The sequence below is a fragment of the Fusarium solani genome, assembly GCF_023522795.1.
Source record: "Fusarium solani strain SB1 chromosome Unknown bctg00000001, whole genome shotgun sequence".
NCBI classification, from domain to species: Eukaryota; Fungi; Ascomycota; class Sordariomycetes; order Hypocreales; family Nectriaceae; genus Fusarium; species Fusarium solani.
The window spans coordinates 1,188,450-1,212,238 of record NW_027072156.1 but is presented as its reverse complement, the minus strand read 5'-3'; the positions used below and the strand labels follow the sequence as shown (position 1 = coordinate 1,212,238).

Genomic DNA, 23,789 nt, shown 5'->3' with positions numbered 1-23,789 from the left:
TGACTTTGTGGGTCGGCTGGAGTGTGTAATTAAAGTGATAATGAGATGGTTTGAGATGAAGTTGAGGTCTGACAAAAGCAATCTATGCAGATGCAATATATACTGAGAGCACGCCCTGCAGTTGACAAGAGTCCGGAGAGGAGAAGTTCACGTGCAGAGTCCGGAGGTGAGACATTCCGGTGCCGGTCGACACGTCCGAATGGGGAAGCCGGCCGGCACGCGCCGAATGTGGGGTAACTGATGCCGGGATCAGGTACGGGGAGCCGGTTGGTGATGCCGGCAGCGTCAAATTCAACACCACCGGAACATGATCTGGATATTAAATTTTGATTCTGGTATCTTCCATGGTCTGGAGACACTCTGGGAGGTTGTGCTTGGAGCTGGCAGTGGACGACCGGAAAATAAGTTGGCTATTGTCTTGCACCCTCAGCGTCGAGCCGGTTGTCTTCCATGACTCTGCTTCAAGTTGTATCAATTCTCGATATGGAAGCACTCATACACAGAGATTGGGTATCGAATACTATGACCACCAGTGAGTGTATTGAGAGGAAAATGAAACACTCGTTGGGTTTCGGACACTTCCCTACGTCGAAGTGTAAAGGCGGAATACACCAACTTACATGCTTTATCAGTTTCCAAATGCCACTCCGACAGGACTGAAAATCTTCTTATCTATCCACATGGCATTCTTGTCGCTCTGCCGTCACGTCCCAGCTGCCTCCATGGCTTCAATATTGAGCAACTGGAGCGAGCAACAGCTAGATTCTTGGCACGATAGCGAACACCACCGTGTACGCGTTTGCGATTGGTATACACGGTTGTGAGAAGCACTATCGCAAGCAGACCAATGGGCCATTCGGTCCTCAAACGCGACGCGGTTTGGGGAGAAGCCTGGGAGACACTGCAGCCCAACTCGACCGGGCGTTGTCAAGCCGACTGGTGAGCTCGAAAGGGGCTGAGTATTTATGAAGTTCTCAGGGGGTATCATTTCGTCTGTTGCTACCTCAGCGCGGAGGTCACTGCATTACCTGGTCGGCGCCAGCCCCCGAGAGTGGGAGTGTAGAGCGAGCCCCGTCCAGAAACCTCACCAGATCGAGATCTTCTTGCGTAACTCCACAAGGGTGCTTAACTAGGAGATGCAAGTGTCGACGGCAGTTCAACTAGTAGAAAATACCGTAAATATCCGTTATCGTAATGTGACCTGAGGCAACTTTCAATTGCGAAATACTCTAGATGAAGGATGCATAAGGAGGGTGACAGTGCAGACCAGGAGCTGAGATGATCATCCCCTGCGAGGCCTACCATCTCCCACTCGGCACGAACAGACCTCACCTTGATCGCGTCAGCGCCCTCAACAAAAGACTGCTCGCGCTCGGCATCGATAGCACTGCCGAGTAGATAGTCCCCCACGGCCCTGACACCGAGGGATCCGAGGACCGAGCCACAGACGCCGTTGCCGCCATCGAGCAGCCTCTTGTGTCGAATAGGATCCCGGTCGAGTCGATCATCAGGTGATTTTTGGCGCCCGAGCACGAGTAACCCAAAAGAGGCCATCCACGATCTGCGAGGTCTCTGGACTTCTGCACCTCGACGCTGCCTCCTGACTTGATAAGCATAAAGAACTAGATATTGTCAGGGTTCCTATGACTCGTAGCAGCCTTAGCACCGTTACAAAGGCGCTGTAGGGCGGGAATCAGTCTCGTAAAGGTGGGTACAGAATTGGGAAGCCCCTTGGGGCGGTAGCTTGGAAGCCAAGATGAGGAGCTCGGCCCTTTGGCGTTGTATCGTAAACACGCCGTCTAGTCGGAACGGGCCTCGAGGCATTGGTGGCTCAGTCAGATCTATCTGTGACCAAAGCAACATGTCTGTGATATATCATCCATCGAGATCCATTGCTTGTCAGTTGTGACATTTGGTGCCCGTCAAACTGGCTGCCTGGGTCCGGATTTACGGATAAGTGACGCTGGGGGATCTTCAAGCAGCGTCTCATCGAAGGCAGTGAGTGCATGGATCAGCTTGGAATTGCAAGGTGGTGTTGGGATGTCAGCGAGGGGTGTCACCGTTGAGATCCAGTGAACAAAGCTCTGCTGATCGACAAATCGGCTCGTGCCCATTTCAAGGGCGTAGACTCAATCCGTCGCTTGTGGGTTTGGTTATCAAATCACAAAACCTTTGCTGTTTGCTCAACAGCTCGGTGGTTGGGGAGCAATTTTCAATGCCAAGGACTGAGGCATGACCGGCAAGTACTAGCGCCTAGAAGCATTGTCTTGCCCACTGATAACCACCAATCCTTCTACTGAAACCAGTTGCTTCTTGTTGTTGCCTCTAGTTGATGATTATCACGAGGCGCACGAGTTTGGCGGGTGAGAAATGCGTCGTCTCGATATTGAAGCAAAATATCGATAGTGCCCTCCCCCAGCCAGTGACCTGCAAGCGGGCGGCCACACTCTGGACCAGCCTGCCAGCGGCCTGACTCCGCGCCACCGGCCCTCGGCAGGGAATACTGTGCAGTTGAGATTGCTTGACTCATGCGACTGAGCATGACAAGAGCAGCATGGTTCAGAGAGAAGTCATGACAGAGCCAGGATCTTCACAGAAACGCCAGAGCTGCATCCACTGGCGTCAAATCCTGACCCAGAACACTTGAGCAACGCGCAACTCGGAGAATATGCGGGGATGCTAATTTCCCTTCCGGCGGATCCTGTGGAGGCGCTCGAAACGAGGGTGGCGATCATCAGGCACAAATGTTTCTAAAATAGTGCGCCTTCTGGCTGCCCATGTCGGTGGGAGGCATGTTAACGGAAGATGCCGTGGATGGAGGCTTACAAACCTTCCAAGACCGCGTTTCTGGAGTGCAGATGGGGATCGCGGGCGCGGGAATGCCAGGGGCAACAAGCAGTTGGACGCATGTCTTGAACTGAGACGCCAGACTGCCTGGGGAGATAGACACGCTTTGAACATGGACGCACGCCACCGCCCCAGTTATGTGCTTGCGAGTGCATGCGGGCGTGACGGAAACCAGGCATTTGTATGGCTGGCCCGGCTGTTGTTGGTTTGCATAGTCCATCGTCCGGTGTTGAAGGAATGTGGGCTTGGGGTTTGTTGGTCTGAGGTAGATAGGACATGGGGAAAGCTTGTGCCCTCAGCCCTGGTCCACAGATGGGGAGCAGAGCGGAAGCCTTGAAAGGTGTCATAGGGTCGGCAGACGGACCTGGAGAGCCCTGGAAAGTTTAGAGGGTCGACAAATGTCTAAGACTGAGAAACGGAACAGAGCGGATCGATGGTGTGAAACCTTCAACGGCGACAAGGCGTAGACGACCGAGACAGTCGAACCCCTGGATATCTCAACTCAGTTAGCCGCAATTACCAAAACAAGCAGCCATCAGGCGACTTTGGCAGGCCCTAACAAAGAGGCGTCGCGTACTAGGCCAGATGGATGCTCGCCCGGATGCTGGGTTCGGGATGTCCTCACGTCAAGGAGGGAACAAAGAAAGCCCCCGGTCCACCATCTGAGAGACCCCGGAAAGCGGGCCAGCCCTATCGACCCTGAGTTATTCGTCTGGTGCTTTTGTTTCCTGTCAGGTCTGCCTGGCTACCGGGTTCAGGGACGACTGCCGGACAATCAATCAATCTTTTTTGTCGATGCAGCATGTACCGTACCGTACACACCGTGGCCATGCGGATTCGGGACCGCAGCCGCGAAAGGCACGTTCCCCGGGGAGTCTCTCGTCCCTTGTTCCTTGGAGGATGGGGATAAGGGTCACAGAATAGAGAAGTCTGGCCGAGGGAAGCGCCTCGCACTGTGTCGATACAGTGGCCTATCGATGTTTGAAAAAGGTAGGAGACCTGGTCGGCCAAGCTAATGCAAAGGAAGCTTGATAGAGGAGTCCCGTGACTTGGAGCATGATACCCATCTGTATCTTGGGAAGGTGCGTATCATCTGTCGGAAGTCATAGAGACCGAGTTATGAATTGTGCAAAAAAGCACTGATCTTTTGTGAGGCTGTTGTACTTCCTATTTGGGACTCTAGGTCGACAGGGAGGTCAACTAGTGCAGTTGTCTCTTACGACTAACTTTCTCCTGCCAACAACACTTGACTTCTATAGCAACTGCAGATGCCAATGCGAGCAATCACTTGCATCTCGTCCGAGCTGTTTTAGCCTCACGTTTCAAGGCGTCGTCACCCGACATGCAGCCGAGCCGACCGTCTTCGGCCGGCAGTCTCTCGCCTCCTTTCAATTCCGTCCATCCATCGTCTCCATCATCCCCAGAGCTCAAGCTTCTGTCGTCTATCCTTGCCATGGATCCAAACAATCCCGGCGGCCCATCAGTGGCCCATGCGCCTGGCCATACCTACATCAGCCGAGCCAAGGTCTCATCGCCGAGGCTGCGACGACTCAGGCACAGCTTAAACACGGTGCACTAGACCCTTGGCATACCGTGTCGAGACCGGGGCAGGTCCTCCTCGGAACTAGCAGCTGGACGGACATAGGTTCCAAGCTTCCCTCTACCAGGGACCCCCGGGCACCCAAAACGGTCTGCCAGGCCTGTAACGCCCCTGCAAGCCCGCCCAAGCCCCAGCCTCCTGGATGGAGCCCAGGCCAGGCCAGGATGGGCAAGACGAGACACCTTCGACAGCGGACGCCTCGTGGCTTGCTCGTTGCATCACGACGACTGGGACGGTTTCCCACGTCCCGCTTCCCGCTCTCTCGCTTCAAACACGAACCAACTCTCTGCTTCATCTGCTGCTCACCAAGACCTACATCTATTACTTCTCGCCGTTTCCCCCTCTGCCGGATAGTTGGTTCATCCTGGAAACCGCTGAGATCCATCCATCCATCCATCGTCGACCGTTGAGAGCGGGGCCTCACCTAGCTGCATCGCATCGCATATCCTTCGCCTCGCCTAGCATCCTTCAAGACGTGACAAGAAGGAAAAAGCAATTCTTGTTCCTCTCGGGCACTCACTCTCGGCATTCGCTCGCACACCACACGGCACAGCACGACACAGAGAGGCACACGACGACTGCCATTGACGGATCAGCAAACTCAACTTTCACAAGCTTGGCCTGTCTCATCACTGTCATCACCTCCGCCCCCTTGTCCTCCCCTCCTCTCCCACTCTAGGTTCCACCACGAACCCGCTGCCGTCTGTCTAGCCCCCAGTCCGTGTAAGGCGAAGCAAACATATCCATCATCGTCACTCCTCTCGTGTTAAAGTGCCTGGACATCTCTGCTTCCCATCTTCCCCTTCCTCCTGTCTACTCTCGTTATCAGGGCCACTCTCCTGCTTATATACTGAAACAACTCCTTGATACCATCGCAACAAACTCCCATCTGGGGTTCTGAAGCCACTTGCGAGTCAGCGGTTGTGTCAAGTTGTTATCCTTCGTCTCTGGCAGCCGAAACTCCCGTTCATTTTCTAGACTGACTCGACTTCTACCTCAGCCTCTTTGGCGCTGACGACGACGACGATCAGTCGGCTCGTGCTGCAACTGTCGGCCGCCATCGCAGTATCAATCAATCTCGCTACTTGAACCAACTCACGGCTGGCCGTCTTTCCTGTGAGGGACCTCGCTCTCTCTGACCCCGTATGCAACTTCGCGTCTTCGTACGCCCATCACCGTGGTTCTCGTCTACTCTGTCCTCCCGGGAGGCCGTGGGACAGCCAGTCCTTTCACAGTAACCGACTTCGATCCCGCCCCTTCTCTATCACCATCTTTGCATCTTTTAGCACCTCTGCCAACTCTGCCGTGATCTCTTTTTGGGCCGCGCCTCGGTCCTCATCACCATCTCTCGCCATGGTTTATTGCGGCAAGCCCTCGAGGGGCTGCCAGATGTGCAGGGCCCGTAGAATCAAGGTATGTTTGGTCCTTGCCGCTCCTCAGCAGACAATGTTTGCTTGACCCAACCCTCGCCATCCTCCTGGAGGCTCCTCTGATGCACCGACTCACCCCCCACAGTGCGATGAGACGAAACCGACCTGCAACCAATGCGCCAAATCGAGGAGACAATGCCCGGGCTACAAAGATGAGTTCGATCTCGTCTTCCGCAACGAGACCCAAGCCACCGAGAGGCGGGCTCGAAAGGCCAACAAGAAGGCCATGGCTCAGAAGCAGGGCAAGGCCACCAGTTCTCGGGATGCCCCAAAACCTCGACCACCACCAAGCCGAATCCTGACCAGTCCATCATAACCACACTTCAGCTCCCCGTGGACCAGCAGGCTACGTGTCACTTCTTGTCCAACTTTGTTCTTCTCCCCTCCCACGATAGCACCCGAGGATGGATGGAGTTTGTTGTTCCGCTACTCAAGGCTGAGAAGCCCGCTCCTCATTTCAAGCTGGCATTTGACGCCTGCGCCGTCGCCTCTCTCGGAAACCGCGTAGGACCTGGGAGCAATTTCGAGAGCGAAGCTCTCGGTCATTACACCAAAGCCCTCGCCGCCACATTCACCGCCCTGAAAGACCCCGAGGCACGCAAGGAGGATTCCACCCTGGCCGCCGTTCTCTTGCTGGGGCTGTTTGAGAATATTACCGCCAAGCAGTTGGGCATGCTGGCATGGGGCTCTCACATCGAAGGAGCCATTCAGCTGGTCAAGGCCAGAGACAAGAAGCAGTCCCGAACCAAGACAGGGTTGGCACTTTTTGTAGCCACAAGGACGCAAATGGTAACTTGGATGCTTATCGCCCCCTCTTTGAAAGGTTGCTAACCAGCCCCTTAGATTATCCACACATTGAGCACAGGCAAGGCTCCTATCATGGGCGTCGAGTGGTGGATCACAGACGGCATCAAGAACCGATACGGAGCCGAGTGCCAGCGACTCAACATTCGGACAGCAGAGCTCAGGGCCGAGGTCAACCGCTTGATGACAACCCTGTCTCGGAGCCCCGAGAACGTGGAGCTACTACTAGACATGATCCGGCGCTGCCAGACTCTGGATCAGCACCATGTCAACTGGATCAACGAGCTTCCCGAGTACTTCAGATTCAAGGCTGTTGCTTGGGAGGATCATGTCCCTAACGGCAACTATGCCCTGGCAGAGGTGTTCCCGGGGCGAGTGGACGCGTACCAAGACCTGTGGGTCGTCAGCGTTTGGAATCTTATGCGATGCTCCCGGATTATCCTGGCATCGCTGATCGTGCGCTGTGCCGCGTGGGTATGCTCGCCCGTGGATTATCGAACGACGCCCGAGTACGCGACAGCGGCCAGGGCATGTGTCGACATGATCACGGACATCATCGCTTCGGTCCCCTACCAGCTCGGTTGGTTCTCCAAGCGCAAGGAGCTCCTCGAGCGGGCCAACCTGTCTGCGTTTGGCTGCGGAGAGGAGGATGCCCTCAAGGGATTGCCCGGATACTTCCTTACATGGCCCCTGACATGCGTCCAGGGTCAGGACTACACGACCGACGCTCAGAGGGCATGGGTCAAGGGTCGACTACAGTTCATTGGCAACCAGCTCGGGGTGAGATATGCCAACATTCTCAATCAGGTAAGAGACCCTCGTCGATCCTTTTTAACCTCAGCACTTTGTTTTTTCCTTTCCATATTTCTTCTTTCCGCCCTATCTTCGGCGTATTTTCTTTTTTGTCTTTACTTTTTTGTTTGAACTTCAGGCTGACAAGTTCGGCAACTCCCTAGCTCAACCTCCGTGTCCCATCCATGCTCATTCGCCGGGATGGTCTCATGGCCAACCCCTACCCGATGGCGCACAACTTTGAGAAGCTGCTGTCGGCGAGGTCGGCCCCGCCCTCGGCTGGGTACTCGATGAACCCCATCCAGCAGCGGGAGGCGATGCACAAGGAGCAGGTGGAGCGGGAGAAGACAGAGCTGCTTGCAAAGGCCATGGGGAGCTTGGATAAGCTTGACGAGACGGTGGCCGATGGGTTCCTGCACTTGAAGAGTGGTGCAGCACTGAAGGGTGGTTCATCCGCACCGCGTCGAAAGTAATCTGGGTTCTGCTGGCTGATCCTGGTCTTTGACAACAGTATTGTCTGGTTTATGTCCTACTGGGCCTCCCGGTTACTGCTGCTGATTATTCACAATCTTGACGGTCATGTACAGTCATTGGCATCTAGTTTCAAGAGACGACTTTGAAGGAAGCTTTGGGCTGGAGCGAACAAGAACTTGGCGGGGAAAGTAAGGGAGTTTTCGCACGGCATTCTGGCTATGTTGCGTTTAGGTATTGGCGTTCAAAAATGATCCCCCTTCTTCATACCGATTCGTCTTGCACATTGATGTTGTGATACCCATGACCGTTAGAAGGCATGACGAAGGTAGCTCGAGACACTCGGCTAGGGTGTAATAAATCGTGCACATGAATCGTCAAATGGTCGTCAAATGTACTGTTGTCGATTCTCGGCCGGCCATGATTGTACATGTGAGAAAAAGCATATCGAACAAAAACCCGCGGGACGAAGCCCAGCACCCAATGTGTTAAAAAGCATTTGTAGTTATTCCCAAACGACTCCACCGTCCGTCGTATTAGTCCCGTGCTCGGATATCTGACAGATTAGATTGCCGGAACTGTTCCTTGACATTCATTGAATCCCCGTCGTTACTGTGTTGGAGCGAGATGCCGTGATTTTCGTCTGGAATATTCGCATCGTCGGCGGAAATGGTATAAGTGGTATAAAACGATGGACCCTCACTTTTGCTTCTTACTGTTCATGGTGTCAGCCAAAAACTCAACAAAGTAGACCACCCTCCGCATGCGGACAGGTCTCGGTCCCAGCAGCCCGGTTCGGCGCACCTCTGATCGTCTTTGCCCGTGGTGCCCAGGTTCCAGGCCTTGACGACCCAGCTCTGGGTGGCGTCGACGTAGTTCTCCGTCTTGATCTGCTTGACCCCGACCTTGACGCCGTCCTTTGTGAAGACGACGTTCTTCTTGCCCATTCGCTCCGACGCGGCGTCCTGCATCTTGGCGACGCTGATGTAGACCTGGTAGCCGACCCAACCGCCGACGCCCAGGAGGGCGAAGACGATGAGGAGGGGGAGGACCTGGCTGCGAAAGGGGGTCAGCGCGATCGCGACTGGGAAGAGAGTAGGATAGAGTGGCGTACCTAAGGGTTGAGGGTTGCTTGGCCATGTTTGCGAATTCTTTGGGTGGAGAGTGTAGCTTTCTTTCTTTTTTTCGCGCTTCGTGATCGTCGCAAAGTCCAAGCTTCGTCAAGGAGAGAAATCGAAACCGTGTGATTAACAGTCGACGAGAGGGAGGAGGAGAAGAGTAGTCGTCGCAGCGATCAACGCGGTGAAGGGACGAGGTTTAGTGTTAGCAAGAAGTAAAGAGGCCGCCGAAAGGGGTCGCGCAGAAGATGGGGGGAAGGAGAGAAAAAGAGGGCTTGAGGGGAGGGGAGCTGAAGGGGAAGGGATGGAGAAGCATGTGGTAGTTGTACTGCCCTGCCCTGCGCGTACCTTCCCTTGACCGTTCGTGATGAAAAAAGGGTCCAGTTCTGGCCAAGTCCTGCAGAGGACAAGGGGCGGCTCCAGCTCCTCCCCTCCATCAGCTCGGGGGGGCTACCCACCTGTAACCTTAGTGGGCGATGCGCTAGAACGTAGGGGGTTAATGGCCCTGTTGATGTTACGATCCGTCGAATGATTGACAGAATACTCGAGGACTGGGAGAAGCCATGATGGGGTTGAAAAGATGTGAATAGGTGATGGAATTGAGCCCGTTCAAAGATGAGACACGATTCTTAATCACAATGTGAAGCTCCATGTCCAGTGGCTGCATGCCACCATCGATGCTCATTAAACCACCTGCAGATTCAATGCGAAACCGCGGTGTAAGGTGTTTCCTTCAGCCCTCCTGGATGGATTTGCCGGCTAAGCCACTCGGCCCGCAGCGACGGGTGCCGTGCGATCCATCCATGGGGGGCAGTGCCTCGCCTAGAAGATGGGATGGAAATTTGTCTGGACGGATCCGGAAAATGTCTTGTCTTGCTCCCCTCTCTCTCGCTTGTCATCCAACCTCGTGGCACCCTCGAGGAGAAGCATCACGGGGAACTTTAGAGACACGACCTCGACTTTTGTTTTGGTGGCTGTTGACTCTTTCAGCCAAAGTTTCACCATGGCCGAGATCTCGAACACTCGCTTTCCGCTTTGGTTGGTGTACAGGTGGCTGTGCTGTGCTGCGCTTGTGCAGCTTGCATGTTATGCAGCTGTAGGTCATGGGCCTCGAGTGTTTAGCTCATGTCTGTCATGTTCAACATGGACACTTTTCAATTGAACACATGACATATTGAACTCGGGTAGAAAGGAGACAAGGTTCGTTACCAAACTCAACACAGCTCAGCTTGAGCTGAGGAATTGCTGAAGATAGGCTCTATGCCGTCTGGTTAGGTACAGTATCAACTCCGAACAAGATGAGTCTAGCACCACCAATGAGGTTGTTCCTTTCACCACAGCATATGTAGGCGCGAGAGTCCTCGCTAAACCAATACAATGTTGCGAATGCCCTCGTAGGGCTGTTTCCAAGGTGTCTTGACTCGGGGGCCCCTGAGAGGCCATCGTTTTTGTTGAGACTCTCTCAAAGTTGAGCGTCGGTAGGAAACACATTACCACTCTTTTGCTGCAGGATTAAAAACTATCTTTCTACCTTGAATCAAATTGGGCTTCTACAAATAACCATTGCCCTGCCACCTTTTTCTATGGTTTGACTCTTGTCTAATCTACAGTCTGAATCGCCATACCTGTACTGATCCACCTACACGTCTACACGTCGAACCCGTCCAGGTAGGAAGAACCCATCCCTACATAACTCTACCAATCACTTGTTGCTTCGAAGATTGACTCGTCACAGAACTCTTGTCCAAATTTGTGCTTCGACCGGGAACAAGGCATCAGATGGGCAAACGTTCCTCCAAGCTCCGAGAGCCCAAGAGTGAGCTCCCTGAAGTCAAAAAGAGGCACTGGAGCCTTTTCGATCTCTCAGACGATGTGCTCCTTAAGATCTACAATTTCCTCGGACCGGCGGATCGCGTATCCTTTGCACTTTCGTCCCGCCGTTTATATGCGATTGTGTCAAAGCCAGGGGAGAAGTTCATGGTGCAAGGAGACGATCGACTCGAAATCCTGCAGCGCTTTGAACGAGACGGCGTCTACCCCATGAGTATCCTCTGCGCGCTGTGTGAGGGCTTCCACCGTCCTCGGCTGGTCAACGAGTGGGATGCAGAAGAGGCAACCCGGGCTTGTGTTCTGTCTGGAGACAGCGAGACTTTTCCGACCTATGTGCACTTTGACCTCGTCGCCGCCACCACTCGCAGCTGGCGGCACAATCTGGGTTTTTACAAGCCACAGCTCCTCGACTCCTCCATCACCTTTTCGAACCCGAAGGTGAAGGGGAGCATAAACTGCCGCATAGAGGCCAAAGTCGTCAACGGCAGCTTGATCCTGAAGACGGAAAGGGTCCTCTTCACAGGGTATAGGCGGGCAGAGGCATTGAAAGGCCTCCCTGATCTCGTCCGGCTACTGGAGAAGGAGAATGACCTGGGTTGGTGCTGTATTCACGTACAATGGCGCGATATCTATCCATTCGCGCTTGCTCTCAACCAATCCGATTACAAAGAGTCCCAGAAGCACCATTGCTTATGGAGCCACCACAATACGTGTTTGGGGCGCAGACGGCCACGCCCTGAGGTATGCAGCGGCAAGACCAACCTGAGGTTTGAAAAATAGCAATGCGGCAGCTGCTACACGGATATGGCTCCAAGCTACACGTATATCGAGTCCGCCGACGTCAAACTGGTCACCCTCACGACCTGGAGAGACCTGGGCCGTGGGATAAGCGTTGAGGATCCTGTCTGGAAATCACACAATACTTCCCCAGACTTCACACCTCGCGATCTCGATTTGGAAGCCTTAAGCTTGTATCATTAATTCGAAGGAAAAGGCGGGAAGAAGGCCCCCAAACCTTATCTGCCAAAACTTGGGAGAGAGGTGCTCTTGGATTTGCGCAACGGCCTTTCCGGTTAGCTACAACACTGTTCAGCTACCAACTTGGGCGATAGGGGTTTCCAATGGATGTCCCACACCCTGACCCAGGCCAGCCTTATTGAGAAGGCATGGGAGCGCGAAACACACATTCTTCCATCTGGATAGCATCTCAAAGCCAGTCACGGATGTGATGCACTGCCCGAGTCCCCAGTTCCCCTTGCAAGTAGGCAGTTACGGTCATACCAAATTCCATTATAAAATCCCATCCCATAAGATAAGTTCCTGTTATATAAAAAGACAAGACTAAAAAGTAGCTCTTACCAAAGAGACCTAGGATTTAGGTAAGGCAGGTAGAGTAGGTAGATGTCTATTAGCTATTTATATACTAGAGAACTCTCTTAGACGAACCTGGAGGTACTGCAACACAATCAAACCATCATCTCAAACCACCATGTCCACCTCCTGGCCTGAACGATTCCCGCAACCGCCGTCGCAACCGCGTCGGCTCAATTCCGCATAGGAGTCGAATAGTTGCGACACGAACAACAATACTCGATGCAAATGACGGTCCGAGTGCCTGAGCTTCGAATGGGAAAGGGCCATATTATGCAGATGGCCGATTGACTCTGAGTCGTATTCGAAATGAAAGAAGATGGCCCGGCGAGAGCACTGGAGTTAGAAATGATCGCTCATCAGATGGCGGAGAATTAGCATGCGTGATGCCGGGTATTCTGCTACACACCAGGCTGGGAAAGTCTCGTTCATTATCTCTCGCTCTCCTCTTCCATCTTTACCTGGTTCGAGTCCAGTCCCACGACTCTCTCTTATCATGCTCTCATGTCGGCTCCCGACACCTACTCTAGGAACCGTTGAAAGATATCTTCCTCGGCAGCTTCCTCATTTTACAGTCCCCATAAGTTAACTACCTACGCTCCCATGAGCAAAGAGAAAATGATAGTGATATATCACTGTCGTTTAAACACTATCTGATCTGTTGGGGTGTTTATGAGACCAAGGACCGAGGTTCGGGTTGCCATCTAAAAGTAATTAAGGTAAAATGCCCTCATCACCTCGCCAAAATAAGCTAAGTTTGGTGTAAGTACCGAACCTAGTGCATTGTAGAACCCGTTCATGTCAGTTCTTCCCATCTCGCTGACGATGTAGGCGTGAGCTGGGACTGGGGATGTAGTATTCACACATACATGCCTTGACTCTGATGTACACGATGAAGCCAAGGTAAAAATCAGAACATGCCTGGAGACTCTGGCACCCCTTGCTGCACGCCATCTAATCGTGAAAACTACGCCAACAAGGACAGGCCCCATTGTCACCCTGATCCAGGTACTGGAGGCAATAGGCAAGTGGAGTGCTTTGGCATTTGATCAGCTAAATGAGTTGCCAATGCAGACAAAATATACTGAGAATTTGGTATAATGAATCAATCCCGTCACCAATTAGCGATATTCAACATTATCGGGTCATGTTTGCTTCGCGAATGCATCAAATGTTGACTCGAGAAACAATGCACCCCACACGGGTGGCAGATGATTACTACAAATTAGATAGGTAAACGGTAAGAAGCTGAGGAATTAAACTCAAATTTTCATAAAATATAGTCACAAGTTTTGAAAAATTGAGGTTAAGCTTAGATTATGTTTTGATAAATGATCGAAGGTGCAAGTACAATGTTGACAGAAGTTGGTGTTTTTCCTGTGTCCTCAAACTCGTCGAAGTCCCGCTTGGGTTCACTGTTTTGTGGCTGGTACCTCTCAAAGCTACGACCCAGCCACACCACCGCTCAATCGCCTCTCCAAGCTTCAATCCAACAGCTCCATGATTGGGACGGACGTGTCTAAATCTCATATGTTGCTGCCTGCAATAATGACTCCAAATCTCTAGACACTAAAATATCCTTAAAAATGAGTCACTTCGTCATATGGAATCTGTCCTTTTGATCTTGCTGTCCTTTTGGCCTCGTCTTCTGTGGCATCTGATAGCGTGGCTCAGGCACCAACCGCAAACCGCCCCTCCTCTTGGCAGGTTCCTTGGCGTTCTGTGGCGGTGTCCAATCCGCACCTGGAAGAGGCCAGACTATCCCAGCTCTGAGCTCATCAACCGTCTTCATCTCCATCCTTCCCAGTCCAACACCACACCCTCGACTGGGACATCTGGCTCTGGAGTCCCTATCGCCTTGATCTCTCATCCTCGTATTCATATCTGCTGGAGACCTAGTGCACAGCAGCTCCTTCCCAACCGACCTCCCACCCACCGATTGACCGATTCCTTCATACCTCGGGTGCGCCGCAGCTCCCTTCGCCGCTCAATCATGTCGATGCCTCCTCCTGGCGATGGCTTCGGCGGCTACGCAGGCCAGCAGTATGGCCAATACGCCGCCGAAGAACAGCAGCCTCAACAAGGCTATGAAGATCAAGCCGCCGCCCAACAGCCGCAGCAGCACGAAGCCGCCCACCACAAGAAGAAGAAGCGAGGATATGCGGCCCAGGCATTCGAGGTTGGCACTGGCGCCAACGCCGTCGCCGGTAGCCAAACCCAGAGCGCTCCCCAACAATACGGCGCTCCTGCTGCTCAGGCCGCTCCTGGTTATGGAGGTTACCAAGCCGAGCCTCAAGCTGCCGCTCCCCAGGGCTACCCAAGCTATGGAGCACAGCAACCCGCCGCTCAGGCTCCTCAGTACGGTTATCAAGCTCCCGATCAAGGCTATCCAGCACCCGGCGCTGGTCAGCCTGCGCCTGGTATCGGTGGTATCACCCAGGGTATGGGCAACATGAGCGTTGGAGGACAGCCTCAACAACAACAGTCCGCCCAGCAGGCTCGCCCTGCTGTTCTCAACCAGCTCTACCCTACCGATCTCCTTAGCCAGCCCTTCAATGTCTCGGAGCTCGACCTTCCTCCACCCCCGATCGTTCTCCCCTAACGTAAGTGGGCAAACTATTGCGGCGGGATAATGAACCTAGCGGCTAACCTGCGTGCACTAGACGAGCGTGACCCCATCTCCCAACGCCAACTGCTCCCCGCGATACTTCCGATCTACGCTCAACGCTGTTCCCACCACCCACTCTCTCCTCAAGAAGTCTAAGCTGCCCCTCGCTCTTGTTATCCAGCCTTATGGCTCTCTTCACGACGACGAGGACCCGGTACCCATTGTTCAGGATCAGGTCATCTCGCGCTGCCGACGATGCAGAACATATATCAATCCTTATGTCACCTTTTTGGACCAGGGTCACCGCTGGAGGTGCAACATGTGTAACCTCACCAACGACGTCCCCCAGGCTTTCGATTGGGATGCTGCTGCCCAGCAGGCTGTTGACCGATGGCAGCGACCCGAGCTGAACCACGCTGTCGTCGAGTTCGTTGCGCCTCAGGAGTACATGGTTCGCCCACCCCAGCCTCTCATCTACCTGTTCTGCTTCGATGTCAGCTACGCTGCCGTTTCGACCGGCCTCCTGGCCACCGCGGCCCGAACCATCTTGGACAGCCTCAACAGGATACCAAATGCCGATCGCCGCACGCGCCTGGGTTTCTTGGCTGTCGATTCTAGCCTCCACTACTTCTCGGTTCCCAAGGACTCTGACGAGAATGCCGAGCCCAGCATGCTGGTCGTCAGCGACCTCGATGAGCCCTTCCTCCCTATCCCCACCGACCTCCTGGTTCCCCTGACAGAGAGTCGCCAGAGTGTTGAGAGGTTCCTGCAGAAGTTGCCCGATATGTTCCAGAACAACCAGAGCAACGGCTCGTGTATGGGATCCGCCCTCCGCGCTGCTCACAAGCTCATCTCAACCCTTGGTGGTAAGATTGTCGTCCTGAGCGCATCTCTTCCCAACATGGGCGTCGGCAAGCTTGAGATGCGAGAGGATAAGAAGTTGCTTGGTACATCCAAGGAGGGCGGTCTCCTGCAGACTGCTAACAGCTTCTACAAGAGCTTCGCTGTGGAGTGTTCAAAGAGCCAGGTGTCCATCGACATGTTCCTCTTCTCCTCCCAATACCAGGATGTTGCTTCTCTAAGCAACCTCCCCCGATACACTGGTGGTCAGACCTGGTTCTACCCTGGCTGGCACGGCTCACGACCTGAGGATGCTCTCAAGTTTGCCTCAGAGTTCAGTGACTACCTGTCATCCGAGATTGGTCTGGAGGCTGTTCTCCGAGTCCGTGCCACCAGCGGTCTGCGGATGAACACCTTCTACGGCAACTTTTTCAACCGAAGCTCTGATCTCTGCGCTTTCCCTGCCTTCCCTCGCGACCAGTGCTACGTGGTTGAGGTGGCGATTGATGAGAACCTCACCAAGAACGTCATCTGTCTCCAAGCTGCCGTCCTGCACACGACATGCAATGGCGAGCGCCGCATTCGTGTCATGACTCTGGCTCTCCCTACAACAACAAACCTCTCGGACATGTATGCCTCTGCTGATCAGTGTGCCATCACCACCTACTTCAGCCATAAGGCGGTTGAGCGAGCACTCTCGAGCGGCCTTGATGCTGCCCGAGATGCTCTGCAGAGCAAGATCACAGAGCTTCTGCAGACGTTCAAGAAGGAGCTCGCAGGAGGCAGCATGGGCGGCGGCCTGCAGTTCCCTGCCAACCTGCGTGGCCTTCCCCTTCTGTTCCTTGGTCTGATCAAGAACGTGGGTCTTCGCAAGTCATCCCAGATCCCCTCCGACATCAGATCAGCGGCCCTCTGCCTCCTGTCAACACTTCCTGTGCCTCTTCTGATGCGAAGCATTTACCCTCGACTGTACTCTCTACATGACATGCCAGAGAATGCAGGAATACCCGACGAGCAGACTGGCCAGATTGTGCTCCCTCCTGCGCAGAACCTGTCATCAGAACGACTTGTCCCTTACGGTTTGTATCTGATCGACGATGGGCAGACCCAGTTCCTGTGGGTCGGCCGAGACGCGGTGCCACAGCTGGTTCAGGATGTGTTTGGAGTGGAAGATCGAAGTCAGCTCCAGGTCGGCAAGGGCCGCGTGCCAGAACTGGACAGCGATTTCAACGAGCGCGTGCGGGCTGTGATCCAGAAGAGCCGGGATCACAAGTCACTGGGTGTCGGCAGCATCACGCTGCCCCACCTCTACATTGTGCGGGAGGATGGAGAACCCAGTCTGAAGATATGGGCCCAGACGCTGCTTGTGGAGGACCGAGCCGACCAGGGCGTGAGCGCAGCGCAGTGGCTGGGCATGTTGAGAGAAAAGGTGAGTTGGTGACAAGGACTACGAGATGGGCAGACCGATAGCTAACCATGATGCGTGCAGGTTGTTCAGTAAATCAACCGGGTCAAAGTCATACCCCTGTAGACGGACAGATGGATTGGAGCAGTCCTTGTAATACCGAGATGAGGAGGGATTCATGTTGGGAAGTTGGGAGTCGGGGTCTTGGGGATGGCTGGCTGCTTGAGCAACAGAGAGAAGGGGGGACGAATGATGGATGTCTATTAGAGAATGGATTCTTTTGTGCGCAACGTATGCGATGACTGTGAATTACTGGAGGTGAAGTTGAAGCTGGTTGCAGAGTCATGTCATGAAACTGGCGTATGATGATGGAGCGTGGCAGTTGGTTCAAAGATGGAAATACGGCATGGGACAGCAATAATCAAGCTCACCCAGTCAATGCACGTGTCCCAGACTACCTTGGACAGGCCAAGAAAGCCCAGAGCCATTCAAGGCTTGAAGCTGGAATGCACGATTGATGCAGAGTATTTTTAGAAGCCCAGCATTCCAAGAAGAGAACCTAGACAGACTGAGAGGCCAGAGGGCCGCCCGGATTCTTGGGGCAAACCATGGCCAGGGAGATGGCGGCCCGCAGATGGGCAGCTCCCCGTGAATTCTGATACAGGCACCAGACACCACCACGCCTGTCGCATGCAGGCAGTGGGAAAGGGTACAGCAAGATACAAGGGGCTCGCGATCCAATGATGAAACGCGGCAGCGGTGGTGGGTGTGAAACACACGCGGCTAGCAGCTGAGGCAGCCAATGGGGGAGGGATTAGGCGCCGGGGCTTCTGAGAGGTTATTTTAGGACGAGTTGAGAGGTGGTAGCAATCTTGCGAGTGTCTTGTGCCTTGATGGTCGAACCACTCGAGATTATCATGAACGTCGTTGATGGGCGAATGGGCAGAGTAAGGTTCGGAAACGGCTCAAAACAGCCGCGAGAGAGACTGGATATTGACCGTGACTGAAGGGCCTCGATACCCTTGTGGCATGTTTCGCTTCCCAGTCAGATGGTGAAACGCATGAAGAATAGCTGTCGGCGGATGTGTATGTGGTAACCAGGGACTCTTTGTGCGACCAGGATTGCTTACCGTCGGCGCTCCACCGAAAACCGGGCAGTGCAAAAAAGAGCCAGGAATGGATTATGGATGCCCCATATCAAGCCAAGATTAGGTGCTTTGGCAATGTTTCGACGTCCATGTTGCTATAGCTCAACCCCAGGAAGAGAAAAAGGCCAGCCAGCCATGCGCAAGGGCCGGCGGCCGCCCTTGCTCGCAGTTTTGACAGGAGTCTTGGCGTCAATGGGAAAGTGGAATTTGATGTCATCTTGCAGGCCTTGTCGGGTGTCGTCTCAGAAGAGACGTGGTGGTGTTGATGCTATCTTTGTTTCCGGGCAGCTGGGGGGGGCTTCCATCCATCCTTCGGTAGGGCAGTCAGAGGACCAGTTTGAAACGGTGAGCGGACGCCACACCTTTTAGCTACAACCAACTTGAACCCCCCCTGGAGGTGAGCGAATGGGTACAGTGGTGTACATGGCAGTTAGCCTCTACCTGCATTCTACCTGGGTCAATGCACCGGTGCGGGCGAGCTGCAAGTACAACAAAGTACCTGCAGCCCACACCTGTCTTGCTGTCCGTCCCGCCCGCTGCCGTACGGGAGCTTCAAAGTCCATCCATCCACCCATTCCATCCCCCCTCTCTTCCCCTTCCTCCTCCCTACATCCACTTAAAGCTTGCAAAGGGCCACCGCATTTACCATTGTTCGCTTCTGGCCCTGCAATATCCGACGCTGACGGCGACGATAGCATCTTCTTCTTCTTTTTTTACCACATTCCTTTTCCTGTGCTGCGCTATCCTGTCTTGTCTTGCCTTTATCGTTCCAGATTGGAACTACTTCGCTTCATCCCGGCGGGGCTCTAGAGAGGTGCGTGCCTGTTCCTTATTACCCCTCCTGACGATCATTACACCCAGTCAGTAAGGTATCCGGCGGCCGGTCTAGGCGGCCAGAGGCAGGAACCAAGATGGCGACCCCAGCAAGCTTCTCCAAGCCAGAGAGAGGGTTCGTTTCGTCTTGAGATCCGAGCTCTCCTTGTCTCAACCTCTTGGCGTCCTCATTCCTCTCTCGAGCTCCAGGACAGAACCATCTAGAGCGGCGCAGGGCGGCCTCTTACTTTCCCTCAGGTGTTGCCTCTGTCGAAGCCACCGCCCGATCGGCCTGGGATGTCCATCTGGGACTGACCCCGCTGGGAGCGAGCATGTGGTGCTCAGTTCCTAGCCGCCCAGCGCTGGCTTCATCACATCTGGCACGCAATCAATCACTCACTCTCTCGTTCAGTCAGCAGCCTGGCGGGACGTCCACTGGAAAGTGGACAGATCAGATGACGGGAAGCCCCGTTTACTACCTTAATTGTCCTGGCCTCTTCCTCTGCTGCCGCAGGCTTGTTCCGCCTTTTCAACTCCTTGCCCCGTCACGTCTTGATTCAGTCTGACTCGTCTCGACTTGTCTCGTTCTTCCCTTGGAATATCACTAGTCGCTTACCTTGCCTTGCCTTGCCTACCCGACTCTGAACTTGCCGAAATACCTTGTCCGTTCCTTGACACTGACATTTCTGGGCGCCCGCTCACAGACCATCTCTGGCGACCAGATTCGGAGCCATTCTCCGTAGCAACTAAAGCCCGTGTCGCGATCCCCCCTACCTATACTCACCGTTCGCGACGGCGAGCCGACTGAAACCTGGGCCATCGCCACGACGCTAGCTGTCTACGGTTCTCGACCGCCCCCGTTTGTGCCCCGCGCCGCCGCGGCCTATTTGAAGAAGCACGGCCCGAGCGGAGCTGAATCCCACGTTTGCTACCTCGCTTGACTAGAGCGCCGTTGCGACCCTACTGCGAACGAGAACATCTTGGACCCTTTTTCTCTTCTTCACCCGTCTTTCCCCTCGCCACGCCAGCGGGATATAAACCGACAGCTTCCAGCCCAACAGATTCGTGCGTCGGACGTTTCTCATCAATTAACAAGCTTGCGAGTGTACTGGGTGGATCTCAGTGCCCAACCCCTCAATCCTCCTCATTGACCAGAGCGCGAACAAAGGAGACTTGGCTGGTCCCTTTCTTTGGCCTTCGCAGTAATATCTCGACACCTCCGACGACCGCGCAACTCCAACGCGACGTCCGCTACAAAGACTTTGCATCCCTCAGTTTCTCTTCCACAACATCCAACGCAACCATGTCCCGATCGAACCCCCTAACCCCACGGGGTCACGCAAGATCTCTTTTAACGTCAGTGAGCAGTACGACATCCAGGATGTGGTAGGCGAAGGTGCATATGGTGTGGTCTGGTATGTTTCTTTTCAGCTCTTGAGCCAACTGATGCTAGACATGTTGCTAACGGCTCGACCAGCTCCGCCATTCACAAGCCTTCCGGCCAAAAGGTGGCCATCAAGAAGATCACCCCTTCGATCACTCCATGTTCTGTCTAAGAACCCTGCGCGAGATGAAGCTGCTGCGATACTTCAACCACGAGAACATCATCTCCATCCTCGATATCCAGAAGCCCCGAAATTACGAGTCATTTAACGAAGTCTACCTCATCCAGGTGCGAATGCCTGCGCTTTGTCGCAAAAGGAGCGGAAACAGCTAACAAAGCAATACAGGAGCTCATGGAGACGGATATGCATAGAGTGATCCGCACCCAGGACCTGTCGGACGACCACTGCCAGTACTTCATCTACCAGACGCTCCGCGCGCTCAAGGCCATGCACTCGGCCAACGTGCTGCACCGTGATCTCAAGCCCTCGAACCTTCTGCTCAACGCCAACTGCGACTTGAAGGTGTGCGATTTCGGTCTTGCGCGATCTGCGGCTTCGCAAGAGGACAACTCGGGATTCATGACCGAATATGTCGCGACTCGATGGTACCGCGCACCCGAGATTATGTTGACTTTCAAGGAGTACACCAAGGCCATCGACGTGTGGTCTGTTGGCTGTATTCTGGCTGAGATGCTCAGCGGCAAGCCCCTCTTCCCTGGCAAGGACTGTAAGTGATTGTTGGAAGTGAAGCTTTGGGAATGCTATCTAACGCTTTGCCAGACCACCACCAGTTGACGCTGATCCTGGACGTGCTGGGCACGCCCACGATGGAGGACTACTACGGAATCAAGTCGCGCCGTGCCCGAGAATACATCCGATCTCTGCCTTTCAAGAAGAAGGTGCCCTTCCGAACGCTATTCCCCAAGACTTCGGACCTCGCTCTCGACCTGCTCGAGAAGCTCCTCGCATTCAACCCGGTTAAGCGCATCACAGTGGAGGAGGCTCTGAAGCACCCATACCTCGAGCCCTACCATGACCCCGAGGACGAGCCCACAGCGCCCCCGATCCCCGAGGAGTTCTTTGACTTTGACAAGCACAAGGACAATCTCAGCAAGGAGCAGCTGAAGCAGCTCATCTACCAGGAGATTATGAGGTAAATGTACCTACCTATGGCGAGGATATGTTTTCGTATCTGGGATCTGGGATCTGGGATCCGGGATGCCTCGGGGTGAGGAACTTGATATCATGGCTGTTGGGCAGACATTGTGGCAATCATGACACTGTAGTGACTGGGACATATGGATGAATAGCATGGCGGCAGGTTTGGAGATGGTAGATAGACATACCCAAACACAGGCGCGCGCACAGTCACCTCTCTGATATTATCCTGCATGGCATGGGCTTGGCATGTGCCGGGTGAGGCGCTGGTGGTGGGAGGACAGAGAGAGGGATGGAGGCGAGAAGGGACGGAGAAGATTACGATAAAGTGCATACTGAAACAATTTTCCTTTTATTAGTCATGTTTAGTTATATCCAAAAGAAGAAGTTCCATCATGACGATTGATAATGAGTCCAGGGGAGTACAGCACGTGTCGCAGGCTGGGCTGTGAAGGGGCAACGGTCTAGACCACGGTTGTGGCACGCTTGAATAGGCGTTGATGCAGGGCGGATTATTGATGATGATGGCAACCAGCGCCATTGGCCAGATGAAGCTAGCACGTTAGGTAATGAGGCTCCCATGTTCATGACCATCAGCATGTTTGGTCTTGCCAGCGTGTACAAGAACGAGGCGTCAGCTGGTGGCCAAGGGGACATGATGGTCGAGACTTGAAGATTTGGTGTTGATGGCATCAAGAATTCCTGCCCAACTAGGTAGGAAAAGGGAGGTATTCGGTGTCTACGTCAGACGCATAGACTGTCAGGCGGTCTTCGTGGTCTTGCCTTCCAGGTTGTCTTGTTCGGCGCTCGGGGCTGACCCCGCTATATCAAGCTCCACTAGCTCCCCCCAAAGTAGGTGCGTCACGGCCACCTAGCGTATCGTCCATACCTTCTGTGTCTGTCTACCTATCGTTGACTCTTGGATCTTTCTTCTGGAGCCCGCCAGTTCCCTCGAATGTCTCAGATCCAAACAGATCTATTCTGTTCATCAGCCAGCTCTTCCCGTCGACACTCGACATCCAACCTTTTTCTGCTTTATTCAATGTTTCGACCAACTCTTCAAACCTTGATCTAGGTTCCCTTTCTCCACACATTATCTATACCTACCTGCCCACCCACCTTTGTCCTGCTTCTACCCCAAACATCATGAGCTCCTCGGACCGCAACGACTCCCCCGAGACTCCCGACTCTTCTGGCGCTGGCACACCCTCCAACTCGAACCGAGCCTCTGCCTCGTACATCTCCAACATGTGGACCGGCCTCATCCGCCGCTTCTCCAGCGATTTCCCCAGCCAGGCCGACACCGCCTACGATGAGGACCCCAAGCACCAACAGAACGGCAAGGACGGCATCAACGGTGTCTTCACCCCCGTGCGCCGCACCGCTAGTCCTCTGCGCCCACCACCCCTCGACCCTCTGATTCTCCACGGCTACCGCGAGAGCACGCCCATCTCGGCCAAGCTGCTGACGGGCGCCGTCGCTGAGGAGATCCGCGCCATGATCCCCGAGCGGCTGCGCATCGTCGACGACTGGCACCTCATCTACAGCCTCGAGCAGGACGGCGCGAGCCTGGCGACGCTGTACCAGCGGTGCCGGCAGTACGAGGGCAAGCGAGCGGGCTTTGTCCTGGTTGTCAAGGATCTTGAAGGCGGGGTGAGTTTACTTGAAACCAAACAATGGCATGACATGACGTTGTTCTTCTAACACGGTGCAGATCTTTGGTGCATACTTATCCGAATATCCTCACCCGGCCCACTCGTACTTCGGGAACGGCGAGTGCTTCCTCTGGCGCGCCTCAACTCTTGCGCCTCTCCCTCTCCCTCCTTCGGCCGACACGACAGACGTCAACGCTCGAAACACGACACTCGCCCCGCCGGCTTCGTCAGAGGGTACCACGCCCACGGGCTCCCGTGCGCCGTCCCCCGCGCCGAGTGAGGCAGTTCGGTTCAAGGCGTTCCCCTATAGCGGGCTAAACGACTTTTGCATGAACTGCGAGACGGGCTTCCTGAGCGTTGGGTCCGGCGGCGGACACTACGGGCTCTGGTTGGACAACGGGCTCGAGGTCGGGCACAGCTCCCGGTGCGAGACGTTTGGCAACGAGCCGCTGAGCGATGAAGGAACCAAGTTTGGCGTCATTGGCGTCGAACTTTGGGTCATGGGGGTGTAAGT

General features: G+C 54.3%; 7 protein-coding genes across 7 annotated transcripts; 6 read left to right on the top strand and 1 right to left on the bottom strand.

Moving 5' to 3' along the window:
* Positions 1–5,800: 5,800 nt before the first annotated feature.
* MRS44_002482 (uncharacterized protein) lies at positions 5,801–6,193 on the top strand (the record flags this gene model as incomplete). The annotated part of the gene is made up of 2 exons (XM_065622849.1): positions 5,801–5,860; positions 5,963–6,193. 2 exons carry the CDS (start codon positions 5,801–5,803, stop codon positions 6,191–6,193), a joined length of 291 nt encoding a protein of 96 aa, XP_065478921.1.
* Positions 6,194–6,285: 92 nt separating this feature from the next.
* Positions 6,286–7,946, top strand: MRS44_002481 (uncharacterized protein; the record flags this gene model as incomplete). The annotated part of the gene is made up of 3 exons (XM_065622848.1): positions 6,286–6,666; positions 6,721–7,488; positions 7,638–7,946. 3 exons carry the CDS (start codon positions 6,286–6,288, stop codon positions 7,944–7,946), a joined length of 1,458 nt encoding a protein of 485 aa, XP_065478920.1.
* A 697-nt stretch (positions 7,947–8,643) lies between these two features.
* MRS44_002480 (uncharacterized protein) lies at positions 8,644–9,084 on the bottom strand (the record flags this gene model as incomplete). The annotated part of the gene is made up of 3 exons (XM_065622847.1): positions 8,644–8,659; positions 8,749–9,000; positions 9,059–9,084. 3 exons carry the CDS (start codon positions 9,082–9,084, stop codon positions 8,644–8,646), a joined length of 294 nt encoding a protein of 97 aa, XP_065478919.1.
* A 1,757-nt stretch (positions 9,085–10,841) lies between these two features.
* Positions 10,842–11,672, top strand: MRS44_002479 (uncharacterized protein; the record flags this gene model as incomplete). The annotated part of the gene is made up of 1 exon (XM_046273490.2): positions 10,842–11,672. One exon carries the CDS (start codon positions 10,842–10,844, stop codon positions 11,670–11,672), a length of 831 nt encoding a protein of 276 aa, XP_046136583.2.
* A 1,780-nt stretch (positions 11,673–13,452) lies between these two features.
* On the top strand, positions 13,453–17,212 carry MRS44_002478 (uncharacterized protein; the record flags this gene model as incomplete). The annotated part of the gene is made up of 4 exons (XM_065622846.1): positions 13,453–13,496; positions 13,938–14,853; positions 14,927–17,140; positions 17,201–17,212. The coding sequence occupies 4 exons, from the start codon at positions 13,453–13,455 to the stop codon at positions 17,210–17,212; spliced, it is 3,186 nt and encodes a 1,061-aa protein (XP_065478918.1).
* A 3,408-nt stretch (positions 17,213–20,620) lies between these two features.
* On the top strand, positions 20,621–21,619 carry MRS44_002477 (uncharacterized protein; the record flags this gene model as incomplete). The annotated part of the gene is made up of 3 exons (XM_046268056.2): positions 20,621–20,749; positions 20,808–21,189; positions 21,243–21,619. The coding sequence occupies 3 exons, from the start codon at positions 20,621–20,623 to the stop codon at positions 21,617–21,619; spliced, it is 888 nt and encodes a 295-aa protein (XP_046136581.1).
* A 1,147-nt stretch (positions 21,620–22,766) lies between these two features.
* Positions 22,767–23,787, top strand: MRS44_002476 (uncharacterized protein; the record flags this gene model as incomplete). Its single annotated transcript, XM_046280739.1, has 2 exons — positions 22,767–23,273; positions 23,335–23,787. The coding sequence occupies 2 exons, from the start codon at positions 22,767–22,769 to the stop codon at positions 23,785–23,787; spliced, it is 960 nt and encodes a 319-aa protein (XP_046136580.1).
* Between the last annotated feature and the right edge of the window lie 2 nt (positions 23,788–23,789).